The 17,187-nt window shown below is 49.4% G+C and overlaps 1 protein-coding gene across 12 annotated transcripts in view; it reads right to left on the bottom strand.

The window, feature by feature from the left end:
* TMCO4 (transmembrane and coiled-coil domains 4) overlaps positions 1–17,187 on the bottom strand; it is a 118,710-nt gene that overhangs the window by 83,850 nt on the left and 17,673 nt on the right. For all 12 annotated transcript variants that reach the window (XM_063703747.1, XM_063703780.1, XM_063703850.1 and 9 more), the window contains 3 exons: positions 15,320–15,506; positions 6,064–6,238; positions 5,293–5,320 (listed from right to left, as the gene is read on the bottom strand). In XM_063703747.1, coding sequence (XP_063559817.1) covers positions 5,293–5,320; positions 6,064–6,238; positions 15,320–15,498 — 382 coding nt within the window. In that variant the 5' untranslated portion in view covers positions 15,499–15,506. The remainder of the gene's footprint in view (positions 1–5,292; positions 5,321–6,063; positions 6,239–15,319; positions 15,507–17,187) is intronic.

Here is a 17,187-nt window from a genome sequence, read left to right as displayed (position 1 = left end):
CTGGGGAAACCAAGGCACAGAGACATTCAGTAACTTGCCAAGGTGGGGCTTGAACTGTAATACAATCAATCCCCAAAATACTCCCCATTCTTGGTCCCTGGTTATTCGTTAGGACAGATAAAGAGGTCAGACATGACAATCGTCAGCAAACCCCTCCCCCCTCTAGGCCTCAGTTTCCCCATCTACATAAGAGGGTGGTCTAGGTGATTTGAGGGTCTACCTACCTCTGATCTCTGGGGACCTTTGGGGCCCTGGCACCTGCTCCCATTGGGTCCCAGTGTGCCACTGAAGCTGTTCCTCTTACCTGCTGGCACCTGTTGAGGCTATCGGATAAACCAAAGGCACCTCCCAGGCATTATCAAAGCCTGATATTATTTAGATATGAGGTATTATTATATTCCCATGGGGATGCCTCAATTCCCTAATTCCTGAGGGTAAAATCTGCCAACGTTCTGACTAACAGCAGTTGTTTTAGAGTGTCCAGCTCTGCCACTTACTAGCTTAGGCAATTACTTCACTTCTATGGGCCTCGGTTTGCTCATCTGTAAAGTGGGAATGCCTACATTTAAAGGATGGCTGTGAGGATGAAATGAAACAGTGATTGACAAGAGCCAGGTAAGGTCACCAGCATCTAACGGGTGCTGAATAAGTGGTAGTCATTCTCAATGGAAATTTTAAGAGTGATGCTGGTTTAGATGTTGCCTATAATGAGAACGTGCCTGGGTGGGCATGAAGCACCAGGCAATGACATAAGACAGGCTGTTTTAAACCCACTGAATTCTTCTGCCAGAGCCAGCTCCAAGGTCACAAACAGCAGAGAAGAGTCAGTGGAGATGTCTTAGGTGCCCAAGATGGTTTGGGGTTTGCAGGGGTGGGGTGCAGAAAGAGGTGGTGGAATGCATATGACTCTCTCTGGGTGAGGAAAGAGGGAAAGTTAGATTCCGGGGCCAAGGCTGCTTCTCTTTCTACTTGATGAAGAAGCAATGAGAGAAAGGAAGGGCTGACCCAGGAGGCTGGAGAACTGCTTCTGACTCCCAGTCTACCTCTGCCGCTGTGCGTCCGTAAGGAAGCCCCTTCCCCTCTCTGGGCCTCAGTCTCTCCACCTGTGAAAATGAGAGGATTGCCGGGCACGGTGGCTCATGCCTGTAATCTCAACACTTTGGGAGGCCGAGGTGGGTGGATCACTTGTGGTCAGGAGTTCGAGACCAGCCTGGCCGACATGGTGAAACCCCATCTCTACCAAAAATACAAAAATTAGCCAGGCGTGATGGCACATGCCTGTAATCCCAGCTACTCAGGAGGCTGAGACAAGAGAATCGCTTGAACCCGGGAGGCAGAGGTTGCAGTGAGCTAAGATCATGCCACCTGTACTCCAGCCTGGCGGACAAGAGCGAAACTTCATCTCAAAAAAAAAAAAAAAAAAAAAGAGGATCATCCAAGTTGACCTTGATGTGTGAGATTCAGGTCTGCAAGATGGGGGCAACTGCCTTAAACCACCTCACTGGAGGACGAGAGATGAAATGCCAGCACAAGCCCTTAGTGCCATGCCTGCCGCGCAGCTAGGACTTGGCACATGGCGGCTTTGCCATTACACTGATTCCAATATTAGATTCTATGTGCTGAGCTGCTGCCCTGATCTCCAGCAGCCCGAGTCTCAGACCACCATGCAACTCAGCCTTTCTCTCCAAGGGAGTCCAGGAGGATCAGATACTATTATTCTTCCCTCACTTCTGTTAAAAAAATAAAGTGACACAATCGCTCTGTAATGAAATATATGACAACTCCTGAGACTGCCTGGCCCTGGAAATGTAAGCTCCAGGGGGTGCAGACAGAAAATGCCCCACATTCAGAGTCCAGTGACCGAAGCAATGTTCTCAGGTCAACCCTGCCACTCCCTTGGGGGCCGCCTGGCTGTCTCTGCTACATAAAGTATTACCGAAGGCCTCACCTGCCTCAAAGCAGAGGCTGGCCTGGTCACCCGTGGAGAGCCCTTTCAGCTCCACGATATGGAATTAAAATGCTTTGGATACACTAGGCCCAAACACACTCTTTGGAGCCTTAGAGCAGCGCTCCTCTAAGTAGAAAGCACTCGGGAATTGCCTGGATTCCACGCAGATCCCAATCAGCGGGTCTGGGCGGGGGCTGAGACTCTGTATTTCTCACAAACCTCCCAGCAGTGCCGATGCTGCTGGGTCCACATACCACACTGAGAGTAGCAAGGGCTTAGAGGTCTTTTTTAAAAAACAGTAAAGAAAGTTTATTATGCTAATAACAAGAATCCCCAAGGTAGGGTGACCTACATGTCCTGCCACCCCAGCAGGCACTGACTGCACTAAACACACATGCATGGCCAAGCATTCATGAGAAAGCAGCTCATCCGCCCTGCTGCGTGGGCTTCAGCAAGCCTCAGCACCCTCCTCTTTTAGGGTTCCTGACTACCACCTGCCCTGAAAGGGTCACTGGAGACAAACGTCAGGATTCCTGAGACAGAGTCCCAGTCCCCTTGCAGCTGGCACCAGACCACCAGAATCTGAGGGCTGAGATGTCACTTCTGAGCCCTCTCCCTTCTATTCTCTGTACCTGGTCTGCAGCAGTTCTGCAGCATGAAGAATGGTACCGGGGGGAGCCCCTCACCCCTCCTCTCTCCGCTCTCCTTGCTAAGGCCGGCCATCTGCATACCTGCCCAGGTGAAATCCATCCCACTCTCCCTCCTCAGGCTTCCAACTGGCCCAAAGCCCGCCCACTGCACAGCTGCCCTGCTGACCTTCCCCTGCGGCTCCTTCCCACTATGAAATTCTGCTCTTCCTCCTCCTCCTTCCACTAGGAGGGTTCCAGTGGGGAGCCAGGCAAAAGTTTCCCTATTACAGGGTTTGGAGGATGCTGGCAATTTCTTCTATGTTGTGTTTCCTCCCTGCTTGCCATCAGAATAAACATCAGAGGTCACTGCATAAAAGCGTCTCCCCAGTTTAGAGAACAGAAGAAGCCACTTATGCAATAATAGGGAAGCCCTGGCAGAGAGGAGCTGGTGGGAAGAAGTTGGACGGGAGCTGTGGGGGTGGGGAGGGGCTCAGGAGGCAGCCCGCATAGTGGTTTAATGCAGGCATCCTGGAGTGGTAGACAGCAGTGGTCTCCAACCTTTTTGGCACTAGGGACCAGTTTTGGGGAAGACAGTTTTACCATGGACCAGTGTGGGGGCCGGGGGGATGGTTTCGGGATGATTCAAGTGCATTACATTTATCGTGCACTTTATTTCTATTATTATTACACTGTGATATATAATGAGATAATTATACAACTCACCAAAGTGTAGAATCAGTGGTAGCCCTGAGCTTGTTTTCCTGCAACTAGAAGGTCCCATCTGGGGGTGATGGGAGACGGTGACAGGTCATCAGGTATTAGACTTTCATAAGGAGCACGCAACCTAGATCCCTTGCCTGTGCAGTTTACAATAGAGTTCGCGCTCCTGCGAGAATCTAATGCCGCCGCTGATCTGAGAGGAGGTGGAGCTTAGGCAGCCATGCCAGCAATGGAGAGCGGCTGAAAATACAGATGAAGCTTCATTCACTTGCCCACTGCTCACTTCCTGCTTTTGTGGCCCAGTTTCTAACAGTCCATGAACTGGTACCAGTCCGTGGCCTGGGGGGGTTGGGGAATCCTGGTATAGAGGGCTGAAGAGTGCACCACACCCCAACCCAACCAACACAAAAAAGATACATCTGTGTCCCAGAACCTGTATATGTGACCTTATTTGGAAAAAGAGTCTTTGCAGATATAATTAAGTTAAAAATCTCGAAATGAGATTACCCTACACAAGAGTTCTCATAAAAGACACACAGAGGAGAGGAAAGGGGGAAGGACGAGGCCACAGGCAGAAGAAGGCAAAGACTGAAGTGAGGGAGCCACAAACCAGGCACACCTGGAGTCAACAGAAGCTAGAAGAGGCACAGTGGATTCTCCCCTGCAGCCTTCAGAGGGGGTGTGATCCGCTGATGCCTTGATTCCAGACTCCTGGCCAAGAGCACTGCGAGGGAAGAGATTCCTGTTGCTTTAAGCTGCCCAGTTTGTGGGAATTTGTTACAGCAGTCCTAAGAAGCCAACACAGGGAGTCCCGCACTGCCGTGTACTGAGCAACCTCAGGTAAATTGCCTAACCTCTTTGAACTGACTTCCTGATCCATAAGATGGGGCCATAAGATCTATTTCATTAATTCATTCAACAGATATTTACCAAGTGTGTGTGATGTGCCAGGTGCTGGGTCAAGCCCTGGAAGTGAACAAAACCAGACACAGACCCTGCCTAAATGGCACCGTGTGGTCTCGTGGGAAGCCAGTTACCAGTCAAAGAATCATGTAACTAGGGGCACAGCTGTGACCATGGTCGATGTGGTGCTGGGAGTGTGCAAGTCAGGAGACCCAGAAGGCTTCCCCTGGGAGGTGATGACTGAGCGAAGGGATGAAGGAAAGGTCAAAAGTAAGTAGGCAAAGGGGGGCAAGAGATTTCCAGCCAGAGGAAGGGTGTGTGCAAAGATGCCGCTGTACACAAAGCACATGTGCCCAGGGGTGCATGCAAAGCCGCAAAGCATACGTGCCCTGGGGTGCGTGCAAAGCCGCACTTTGCACACATGCTCAGGGGTGCATGCAAAGCCGCAAAGCACACGTGCTCAGGGGTGTGTGCAAAGCCGCAAAGCACACATGCTCAGGGAGCTGCCGGAGGCCGGCATGGCTGAAAGCCCCACTGCAGGGGGACTGAAAGCAGAGGTGAGGCTGGAGCAGGACAAGGGTCAGCCCACCAGGGCCTGAGAGCCACACCAGAGGGGCTGATTTTTTTCTCCTGAGTGCAGAGGGAGCCACTTCGAGGCAGTTAGCAGGGAGGTGGCGTGGTCATGTGGGCCTTTGAAAAGAACACTCTAGCTGCAGAGTGGGGAGAAAACTGCTGGCCAGAGTGGTGGCAGGAAGGCCAGTGAGAAGGCCCTGCTGTTATCCAGGAGGGGCGACAGTGGCTTAGACCAGGGGCCTGGGTGGAGAGGGGAAGGAACCAGATTCGAGAGTTACTTAGGAGGTAAAACCATAGGCCTATTGTGAGGAATAAGTGAAATAAACTCTGAGAAGCACCACACAGTCCTGGCATGAATGAAGGGCTCACCAGCTCACCAATGACATCAGGTTCCTTTCCTTCCTGAAGTCAAAAGACCACGGGGGACCCGGCCCCAGGTGGTGGCACCTCTCACTGGCTTTGCTAGCCAAGGGTGCAGATGGGTACCCACCATTTACAGAGCTTAGAAAATCAACTTACCATCCTTGAGTGAGAAGCTCAGAAGGTCCTGAGGGAGAAGACAACAGGCATCAATGACAAAGCTGATATACGATACGGCGCGCTCATTTGACAAATATTGACTCCTACCAAGTGGCAGAACAAGACAGACAAAAAGCCACTGCCCTAGATTCTAGACGTGAGCCAGATGATAAACAGGCAAGCGAAGAAAGAAATACATGAGGATTTCAGGTAGTGAGATAAGGAGGGGAAGGGGCTATTTTAAATCCACGTACTTTCCCTACCAACAGTCTGTGTCACAAGCTTCTATCTGCTTTAACTGCAGGCATAGCTGGTGAGTGACATGCTCAAGGGCACACAGTGAAGCTTCTGCTTCTGAAAAGAGGTGCCACAGCTTAGAAGAATGTGGGCTCTGGAGTCAGACTACCAAGGTTGAAATCCTGGCTCCACCACTTATCAGCTGTGTGACCTTGGGCAAGTTACTTAACCTCTCTGTGTCTCAGTTTTCTCAACTATGAAATGGGGATGGCCCTACCACTTACCTCATAAAGTCACTTCGAGAATTAGATGAGTTAGTTTTTGAAAAGGTACCAGCACATAATCAGCATTAAGTCCAGAGTAAATATTCAATAATGATAATTCAACATCAGCTATGATCATGATATGATATTATGATGACATATTTTATCTTCCAACTGCTCCACCCCACTAGAAGTGATTTTTTAGGCTAACATTGAAAGAAAATGATTTGTTCTACTGTCCCCAGCAGCCACCACCAGGTGTTGGGTGTACCTGAGTGATCACCGTCGGGTCGTCCTTCAAGATGGGGTCCTTCAGTAAAATTTGAACAAACACATCTGCTCCTTCACCTCCCAGGCCGCTCGCAAAAGCAGTCATGGTTGGCAAGACAGCTTCAGACAACTCCAGCCACTTCACCAGGCCTGCCATGAACTCTGTGCAGAAGGAGCTGAAAGGCAGACATGGCTTAGTTCTCCAGGATCCTCAGAGCTCAGCCTCCACTGGGCAGTGTAGATTAGTTGTGGTCACGGATGTGAACGGCTGGCACGTGCATGACTTACTGACTGTGATCCCTCAAATACAGAGGCAGTCAAAGACCTCATCTTGGGTGATGTGAATTTTGTTTTTTGTTTTTGTTTTGAGATGGAGTTTCGCTCTTGTTGCCCAGGCTGGAGTTCAGTTGTGCAATCTTGGCTCATCCCAACCTCTGCCTCCTGGGTTCAAGTGATTCTCCTGCCTCAGCCTCCCGAGTAGCTGGGACTATAGGTGCCCACCACCACGCTCGGCTATTTTTTTGTATTTTTAGTAGAGACAGGATTTCACCATGTTGGCCAGGCTGGTCTTGAACTCCTGACCTCAGGTGATCCACCCGCCCCGGCCTCCCAAAGTGCTGGGATTACAAGCGTGAGACACCATGCCCAGCCTGGGTGATGTGGATTTTGGTTTCTTCTCTCACCAAAATGTTTATCAAAGAGGCTGATAAGCCACAGCAATGACAGCAATGGATGGTGACTGGTTGCACGCCTTGGGCCTGGGCTGTGCCAGGGGCGACGAATAAAGGTGAAAAACCTGGTATCTGAGGAAGCTCACAGCAGGGTGGATGCTCAAGTAACCAAGTGACTCTAGAGCCGTGTGGTACCCTAGGACAGAGGTGGAGATCAGTTCAGCGCAGCCCACAGAGGGAGCCCCGGATCCACCTGCAGAAGTGACGGCAGCCACCAGAAAAGGCTTCCCAGAGAAGGCCATCTGCTCTCCTGGATGCTGCCAAGGACGTGCTTTCTGGAAAACGCTGGCTGCTGCAAAAGTGGAAGAAGTGAAGGGAAGAGTGCCCTCCACGTGCACTGCCACCGCCAGTCTCTGTCCATAGTGGGCATTTGAGTGCAGTCCTACAGGAGTCCCCAGGGGAGGATGGGATGGGGCCGCTCTAGGGGAGAAGGAAGCCTTTGAGCTGAGACACAGAGGTGGGAAGCCCAGAGCATTTGGGGGGATCATGGCAGAGTCCACACCAGACTTCTGACACAGCCACCTCTGTGGAGCAGGTGTGAGCCGGGTGGCAGGTGGGCCAGGAGAGTCACTTAGAAGGTGATTATACCACTCCCGGGAAAGGGCTGACACCCAGAAGCCAGGTCTGTCTCCAAAGTCAGAGTCCCAGCCTGCCTCAAACCACATTGCCTTGGGACTCCAACACTGGGTTCTGCCCTGTAGGGCAGAGGCTGCACTCAGGTCTCTCAGAAACAAGCAGAGCTCCCGGGTGGTAGAGGCAATGTCAGGAGCCCCCTGCCCTTGCACCACATGGCCCAGCTATCACATTCCTTAGAGTGGGACCGAGACCTTGATGGGAGTTGTGAGGAACTTGGGTTTAAATCCTAGCCTCAGCCGGGCGCAGTGGCTCATGCCTGTAATCCCAGCGCTTTGAGAAGTGGGGCTGGGTGGATCACCTGAGGTCAGGAGTTCGAGACCAGCCTGGCCAACATGGTGAAATCCCGTCTCTACTAAAAGTACAAAAATTAGCTGGGCGTGGTGGCATGTACCTGTAGTCCCATATATTCAGGAGGCTGAGGCACAAGAGTCGCTTGAACCCAGGGGCGGCGGTTGCAGTGAACTGACATCGCACCATTGCACTCCAGCCTGGGTGACAGAGTGAGACTCTGTCTCAAAAATAAATAAAAATAAAAAAAATAAACTAAATCCCGGCCTCACCACTGTTACGGTCGGGTTCCTGGGAAGCTGCCCTGAAATGAGATGATTAGGGCTCCCCTTGGGATCAACACCTTGGGGAGGGAAGGGAGGAAGCAGGGCTGGGCAGAGGAGGCAGCTGAGCTATGATACAATCTCAAGGGAGGTCTCAGCAGCCCCTGCAGGGAGTTCTAAAGATGGGATGACACTTCGGAACTGTCTCCAGCGGGGTGAGAGGGCCAGGCCTTTACTGCTGTGCATCAGCCAGTTACCGGATGCAGGTGCCCCAGGGAAGGGACAGAACCTCGGGCAACGTGGCTCCCTTCAGCTGAGGCAGGCCCAAAAAGGTACAGACAGCTCAGGGCTGTGCTGGCAGCCTTGCCAGCAGCTGGAGGTGAAAGGCCTTCATTCTTGAAGAGGAATCTTAGCAGAGAGCATCTTGGGAAAGTGTAATGGCCTCTCTGTGCCTCAGCGTCCTTATCTGCAAAATGGGTTCAAGAGACCAACTTCATAAGGTTGGTTGAGGATGAAGTGAGATGATAAATATAAAGGGCCGAAAGTGAGCCTGGCGTGTAGTAGAGGCTCAACTACATGAGACTAAAAACGATGTTAGCTAGTATCGTTATTTTTATTTACAAGGTGGCAGAAGGAGGCAGTGGAGGATGGGGTTAAGAGTCGGACTCTGAAGTCCAACCACCTGGGGGAGTCCTGGTTCCCCTGGAAATTGGCTTTGTGTCCTCACTTTACCTCTCAGCTTCATTTTCCTCTGAGATAACATGTGGATAATAACAGGACCTGCCTCACAGGTGAGTTGGGCAGATTAAATGGCATGGTAACACTGTCTGGCACCAGTGAACCCTGGATAAATGTTAGCTACTGCTATCACAGTGATTATAATTTGCCCCACTGCAATTTACTGGGATTACCTTGGGGTGGTAATGAGGTATGTATTTGGGGAGGGGATGGCTAAGTGAACCGAAAATTACTTAGAGGCAAATTTATATACAGAAAGGGCTCAGGGCCAAGGGCTACAGCATGGCCTGGCCCTGCTGTCCACGAAGAAAGTTTTGGATATGGAGAAGCAACTCTTAACAAGAGTGCAGGGGCAAAGAGCACAGACTGGTTCAAATCCCAGCTCTGCCTGAGCTGTGTGATCTTGGACAAGTGACTTCATCTCTCTGGGCCTTAGTTTCCTTATCTGTAAAACAGTGGAGATGATGAAACCTATTTCATAGGGTTGTTGAAAGGATTAACTAAGTAAGTATTTGTCATGTGCTTAGAACAATACCTGGCACCTACAAAGCACTAGAGAGTAATGTGTTTCTTTCCATGGACAATTGAATTAAAAAAATATATATGCAAAGTGCCAGCACAGCAATTTACCAAATAACAAGTAGCATTTTAGATCGGCAGGGCCTTGATAATTGCTACTAATGTGTTTGTTGGTCTGGTGGAAATACAGGAAAATCAACAGCAACAATGACAGCAGATAACAATTGTAGAGCAACTGTCCGTCAGTCCCTGTGCTGAGAGCTTCGTACACCTTGAGTTACTTAATTCTCACCATGACCCCATGAGGAAGGGAGGTACTAGTTAAGGGAGGTACTAGTTTACCCTACTCTAGAGATAAGGAATCCTAGATCCAGAGAGGTTAAGTGACAGCTCCAGATTCACACCTACATCTCTGGGACCCCAGAGGCTATGCATACCAGCTGCAGAGGTTACCCCACTCCAGTGGTTATGTCCCTGAGCACCCACCTTGCACGGGCCACTCACTGAGCAAGGGCATCAAACATCCCCTTTCATCCTACCCCATCTTACACAGGGCGCACCTGGCCTGCTGGGTTTGGTTTGTTTGTTTGTTTGTTTGTTTTTGAGACAGAGTTTCACTCTTGTTGCCCAGGCTGGAGTGTAATGGCACGATCTTGGCTCACTGCATCCTCTGCCTCCCAGGTTCAAGCGATTCTCCTGCCTCAGCCTCCCAGGTAGCTGGGATTACAGATGTGCACCACCACGCCCATCTAATTTTGTAATTTTAGTAGAGACAAGGTTTCGCCATGAGGTTTCACCATGTTGGCCAGGCTGGTCTTGAACTCCTGACCTCACGTGATCCACCCGCCTCGGCCTCCCAAAGTGCTGGGACTACAGGCATGAGGCACCATGCCTGGCCAGGACTGCTGGTTAAATGTCTTCTCAAAGTTCTTACAGCAGGGACAGGACAAAGCCTTCCCTGGAATCCAGGCTTCCTGATTCCTAGTCCAAAGCTCCTCCCACTCACCAGGGCTTAGAAAACTGCAGCTAACCAGCCATATCTTGCCTGCAGCCCTTATTTGTGAGTAAAGTTTTATTGAAACACAGCCACATGCATTATTTCACCTACTGTCTGTGGCTGCTTTTGTGCTATCACAGCAAAGGTATGAGTAACTGTGACAGAGACTGCCAGGCCTGCATGCCTAAAATAACTGGCCCTTGGCAGAAGACGTCTGTCCATCCCTGCTGTACCCCATTAATTTCTCCATGTTTGATCAATGGAATTAATTAAAGGGAACAGCATCTGTGATGTTCACAGCACGGAGAAGAAATAAATGTTTTAGAGGGTTGCTTTTATATCCTGTGGGGACAAGAACGGCCACACAGTGTTTTCTAAAGATTACCAAAACCAAGAGCATAACTGGGCTTTAAAAATATTGAGGTATTTATTTATTTATTTATTAGTTTTATTTTTTGAGATGGAGTATCGCTCTGTCGCCCAGGCTGTGGCATGATCTCGACTCACTGCAACCCCCACCTCCCGGATTCAAGCGATTCTTCTACCTCAGCCACCCAAGTAGCTGGGATTACAGGCATATACCACCACATCCGGCTAATCTTTGTATTTTTAGTAGAGACAGGGTTTCACCATGTTGGCCAGGCAGGTCTCAAACTCCTAACCTCAAGTGATCTGCCCGCCTCAGCATCCCAGAGTGCTGGGATTACAGGCATGAACCACCACACTCGGCCAATATTGAGGTTTTTAAAAAACATGTTTTGTGCATCAGAAAACAGAGCAACCATGTGGAAACAACCGGCATACTGAACGGGAAACATTCGAGAAGGAAACACTCCACGGCAAATGCTTATGGCCAGGCAACAGCCACCTGTGTTTATAACAACGCTTGGATATTGTGGAGTGGGGGTGGGAGACACAGGACAGTAACTCACTGCCTTATGTGCCCTCCTAAGTAGCGCCTAGTATGGGCCTGGCACACAGTCCAGATTCATAAACATTTGTTCATGGAAACAAAGTACACAAAGCTCTTCCTTGGCTAGGTACTGGTTTATCAGGTAGGAGTTTCGTTATTAACAACAAGACCAACCAACATTTGCTTGGTAGTAGTTTGGTGTCAGGTTCTGCAAGGGCCATCAACACATACCCTCCTTACAATCACCCTCTTGGATGGTGTTGCCAACAGCTTCTCTGAAACAGTAATTCCCCAGCCCCTTCTTCCTGGCTGGCAGAACTCATCTCCCATGATGGAGGTTGAAAACAGCAAAAGCCAGCCAGCCGCGGTGGCTCACGCCTGTAATCCCAGCACTTTGGAGGCCAAGGTGGGCAGATCACTTGAGGTCAGGAGTTCGAGACTAGCCTGGCCAACACGGACCCCGTCTGTACTAAAAATACAAAAATTAGCCAGGCATGGTGGCGTGCGCCTGTAATCCCAGCTATTCAAGAAGCTGAGGCAAGAGAATTGCTTGAATCCAGGAGGCAGAGGTTGCAGTGAGCCAAGATCACACCACTGCACTCCAGCCTGGGCCACAGAATGAGACACTGTCTCAAAAAAAAAAAAAAAAAAAAAAAAAGGAAAGAAAAGAAAAAAAGAAAACAGCAAAAGCCTCTATTTGTTCCCAGGCTTCCCTGTACCTGTACCTGCAGGTTGGGCACGTGACAGGATCTAGCCAATGACACCAAAGGAAGGCTTCTGGGCTTCTCGGGGTATTTTGGGAAAGATGGCCTCCCTGACGGGAGACTTGGGGAGAATCCCTGCCCTCTTCCTTCCTGCCTTGGGCCTTGTCCAGTGAGGGTGTGATGTATGGAGCTGCAGCAGCTATTTTGTGATCAGGAGGGGAAGGCCAACAGAACTGTTCAGAAGCCAACCCAAAGGCCTTTTTTTTTTTTTTTTTTTTGAGACAGAGTCTCACCCTGTCACCCAGGCAGGAGTGCAGTGGCACGATCACAGCTCACTGCAACCTCTGCTTCCCAGGTTCAAGTGATTCTTGTGGCTCATCTTACCAAGTAGCTGGTATTGTCAGTGTGTACCACTCACGTCTGGCTAATTTTTATATTTTTAATAGATTCGGGGTTCTGCCATGTTGGCCAGGCTGGTCTTGAACTCTTGGCCTCGTGTGATCTACATGCCTCGGCCTCCCAAAGTGTTGGGATTACAGTGTGAGCCACTGCGCCCAGCTCCAAAAACCTCTTGAGGCACTGAATCAACCCTGGAACCTTGGGATTTCTTGTTAAGTGAAAAAAACAAATATCCTGTTGTTTAAATCTCTCTTAGTACTGTGTTCTATTACTTGTAGCCTGACTGCTGGGCATAGTGGCTTGAACCTGTAATCTCAGCTACTTGGGAGGCTGAGATGGGAGGACTGCTTGAGGCCAGCCCAGGCAGCATTGTGAGACTCTGTCTCTAGAAGAATAAAAAGTTAGCCAGGCATGGTGGCATGCATCTGTAGTCCCAGCTACTCAGAAGGCTGGGGTGGGGGAAGACCACTTGGGCCCAGGAGTTTGAGGTTACAGTGAGCTATGTCTGTACCACTGTACTCCAGCCTGGGTGACTGAGACCCCATCTCTAAAAAACAAAAATTAAACAACCAAAAAACCACAAAAATATCCTAAGTGGTAGGAGTAAGTGTGGTATTATCTTCATTTTCTGGATGAAGAAACAACTAGGGCAAAGAAAGTAACTCAGAGATTCAGCAAGCAACCACTACCATTTATTGAGTGCCTACTATGTGCTAGGCACTGTGCTGTGTGCTTTGTCTACATCATCTCATTATTTATATTTATTTATTTATTTATTTTTGAGACAGCGTCTTGCTCTGTTGCCCAGGCTGGAGTGCAGTGGCACGATCTTGGCTCATTGCAACCTCTGCCTCCCAGGTTCAAGCGATTCTCCTGCCTCAGCCTCCTGAGTGGCTGGGACCACAGGTGTGCACCACCATGCCTGGCTAATTTTTGTATTTTTAGTAGAGATGGGGTTTCACCATGTTGACCAGGCTGGTCTCAAACTCCTGAGCACAGGCGATCCACCTGCCAAAAGTGGTAGGATTACAGGCGTGAGCCACTGCACCCGGCTACATCATCTCATTTAATTCCTGCAATCACCCTGCAGCATGGGTATCATTAGCCTCATTCTACGGATAAATAAACTCAGGCTTAGGGAAGTTAAATAAACTGCTCAAGGTCACATGAGACTGGAAAGTGGCAGAGTTAAGATTTGAACCCAGATCTGAGTCCGGAGCCTATGGACCATCTCCTTGTTGACAAAGCCAGCATTAACCTACCTCTTCTTTTCACGAACCTTTACCAGGTATCTTTGCTATGCTGAGCTGTGTGCAAGGCACTGGGAACTCTGAGATGAACAAGGTAGCCCCTGCCCTCCCGAGCTCAGACTGGAGGGGTAGCAGGTATGTAGAGTTCCTGCACAGTGTGGTGGTTGCAGAGATGGGTCGCTGGGCATACAGGTGGAACAATGCCCTAGTCTGGAGGACAGATAAGGGAAGGCTTCCTGGCGGTGACCCCCAAGGAGTTGAGTATGTTCAACTGTTCAGTCCACTGGACAGACAAAGACAGAAAAACAAAAACCCCAAACAGCTAAGACCCAAGGCATGAAGGAAGTTTACTCATGGGGGACCACTGAGTGTATGTGGCGGCTGTGTCTTGAAAACACTGCAGATGCAAGAGCTTCTCACCATCTCCTGGCCGAAGTCTGGTGCTCCCTGTCCTAGTAACGGTATCTCAGTGCTCCTACGCTCTCTTCCCTCTCTGAACCTTTGGAGCCATAGTGAGCTCCTGCCTCTGCCTCACCCGCAACACTCAACCTCTTCCCAAGTCAACTCCGTTCTCCCTGAGAAAAGTCTGTCCCATCTGTGTCCTCTGTCCACCACTCGGTCATTGTCCTCATTACCCTGGATGACTCCGTTGGCCTCCTAACTGGCCCCCTCCTGCCTCCATACTCTCCCCTCTAGAATTTTTTAAGGTCAAAGCCCATGGTCTTAACAGTTCTGCTATTCTGACTCCAAATATGTGATTTAAACACACACATGGGAGATACTGTCGATGATAGAGATGAAATATAACGATGTCATTCTTTTGCTCCCACGACCCCATTTAAACTCATCACAGCACTCACTCATCTGTATCTGTCCCCTGCTACAATCAGCCACCTGGGCACCCCCACCTAGATGTAAGCACCTTGAGGGCAGGAGCTGGGCCTTGCTTCTCTTTGTTTCCTCCACAGGGCCATGTGCTACACCCAGCACATAGTAGGGACTCAACAAATGCATGTTTCATGAATGAATAAATATTAATATCTTATCCGTGCCTGGACGGTGTCCTACTTGATTGGGGGATGGTATCTGTCTCATTCACATTTACCCTCCATGTACTTCAAATCATACCTGGAATACAGTAAGTGCTCAAAAAATGCTCGGTGAAGGTATAAATGAGTGAATAACTGAATGAGGGGATGTCTTATCCCCCCACCAGATTGTGAGTTCCTTAGAGCAGCAGTCCCCAACCTTTTTGGCACCAGGGACTGGTTTCAGGGAAGACAATTTTTCCAGGGACCCGGCGCAGGTAGGGTTCAGGATGAAACTGTTCCACCTCAGATCATCAGGCGTTAGTTAGATTCTCATAAGAAGCGTGCCACCTAGATCCCTCGCGTGCGCAGTTCACGATAGGGTTTGAGCTTCTATGAGAATCTAATGCTGCCACAACTCAACCTCTCTGCGCTTAGATTTCTTCATCTACAGATGGGACCATACAGTATGGACCTGGAAGAGCTGTGTCAGTAGCAAAGGACACAGCCCATGTGGTTTAATATTCATAAAATGCTTAGAACAGGAGGCAGAGGTCAGGCAGTAATTCTCATTCACCCACCGCTCACCTCCTGCTGTGCGGCCAGGTTCCTAACAGGCTACAGACCAGTACTGGTCCACGGCCTGGAGGTTAGAGACCCCTGCCTTAGAGGCAAGGACAATGACTTGCCCCTCTCTGCATTGCCTCATCGTGCCTGGCAGGCTGTTTGGCTGTCCGTAGTTGTTCCCCTGAAGAAGCATGACCTTCCCACTGCAAGACAGAAGAACTCACCTGTGTTCGGGTTCAGGAAATAGCTGGGACAGGGAGATGCCACAGAGGGCAGCATAGGCGAAGCGGTTGGCCTCAGTCAGCTCCCGGCCCGTGGGCAGGTGTGGCTCCCCCTCTGCAGTGGGCTCAGCTACCAGAGGCTGCTGAGGCAGCCTCTGGCATGGCCTGTTCCACATGGCCATTCCCAGCCCTGCAGGAGAAAATTCCCAGTGAGAAATGCTTCCAGAGGTAAGCCAAGGTTACTTAAGCATGACACAGAACTTACAAACCATAAAAGGTTGATAAAGTAGGCATCATTAAAATGAAGAACTTCTTTTCATCACCTTTAGGAGAGTGAGAACACACACTACAGACCAGGATGGAGGGAGGGATCTTCAATATGTCTATCCACAAAGGTCTATACACAGTATCCAAACAACTAACTCCAGTAAGTCATTAAGAAAAAGAAACGAAGCAAATTTAAAAATGGGCAAAAGACTTGAATAGATACTTCATAAAAGAGATTCCACAGTGAGCCGAGATCGCGCCACGGCACTCCAGCCTGGCTGACAGAGCGAGACTCCATCTCAAAAAAAAAAAAAAAAAAAGATATTCCTCAGGCCAGGTATGGTGGCTCATGCCTCTAATCCCAGCACTTTTGGAAGCTGAGGTAGGAGGATTGATTGAGCCCAGGAGTTCAAGACCAGCCTGGGCAACATAGTGAGACTCCATCTCTACAGAAAAATAAAATAAAATAATTAGCTGGGCATGGTGGCACACGCCTGTAGTTCCAGCTACTTAGGAAGCTAAGGTGAGAGGATCGCTTGAGCCTAGGAGTTTAAGGCTGCAATGAGCTATGATCATTGCACTCCAGCCTGGGCTAGAGAATGAAACCCTGTCTCTTAAAAAAAAAAAAAAAAAAAAAAACCCAATAGCCAATAAGTATGAAAAGATGTTCAACATCGTTAGTCATCAGAGAAATGGAAATTAAAATCCCAATGAGACACTAACTCTCACCTATCAGAATAGCTAAAACTAAAAAGACTGAGAATACCAAGTGCTGGTGAGGATGAAGAGCAAACAGAACTTTCTTTTTTTTTTTTTTTTCTTTTGAGATGGAGTCTCGCTCTGTCGCCCAGGCTGGAGTGCAGTGGCGCGATCTTGGCTCACTGCAAGCTCCGCCTCCTGGGTTCACATCATTCTCCTGCCTCAGCCTCCTGCGTAGCTGGGACTACAGGCGCCCACTACCACACCTGGCTAACTTTTTGTATTTTTAGTAGAGACGGGGTTTCACTGTGTTAGCCAGGATGGTCTCGATCTCCTGACCTCGTGATCCGCCCGCCTCGGCCTCCCAAAGTGCTGGGATTACAGGCATGAGCCACCACGCCTGGCTGCAAACAGAACTTTCATACACTGCTGGTGGGAGTGTACATTGGTATAACTATTTGGAAAATGGTTTGACAATATCCACTAAAGCTAAACATATGTCTTCCCTATGCTCTGGCAATTCCACTCCTGAGAAATGAGGACTTAAGTCACGAAAAGACACACACATGAATGCTCACAGCAACTTCATTCACAATAGTCCCAAACTGGCAACAACCCACACGTCTATCACAGTAGAATGGATAAATGGTCATATTCATATTGCGAAACATTACACAGCAATGGAAAGGGAATGAACTACAGCAAACATGAATGAATCTCAGACAAAATGATACAAAGAAAGCCATTCACGAGAGAGTACCTACCATGGGATTCCCTTTATATGAAACTGAAGAATGCTAAACCCAATGTACGGTGATGGAAGTCAGATGAGGGGTTACATGTGGGAGGGAGTATTGGCTCAGAATGGGTACAAAGGAGGTTTCTGGGTGAAGGAAATGATCTCT

This window comes from Gorilla gorilla, chromosome 1 (genome assembly GCF_029281585.2).
Source record: "Gorilla gorilla gorilla isolate KB3781 chromosome 1, NHGRI_mGorGor1-v2.1_pri, whole genome shotgun sequence".
Classification (NCBI taxonomy): Eukaryota; Metazoa; Chordata; class Mammalia; order Primates; family Hominidae; genus Gorilla; species Gorilla gorilla.
The sequence above is the reverse complement of the archived record's forward strand: the minus strand, read 5'-3'. Positions and strand labels throughout refer to the sequence as shown.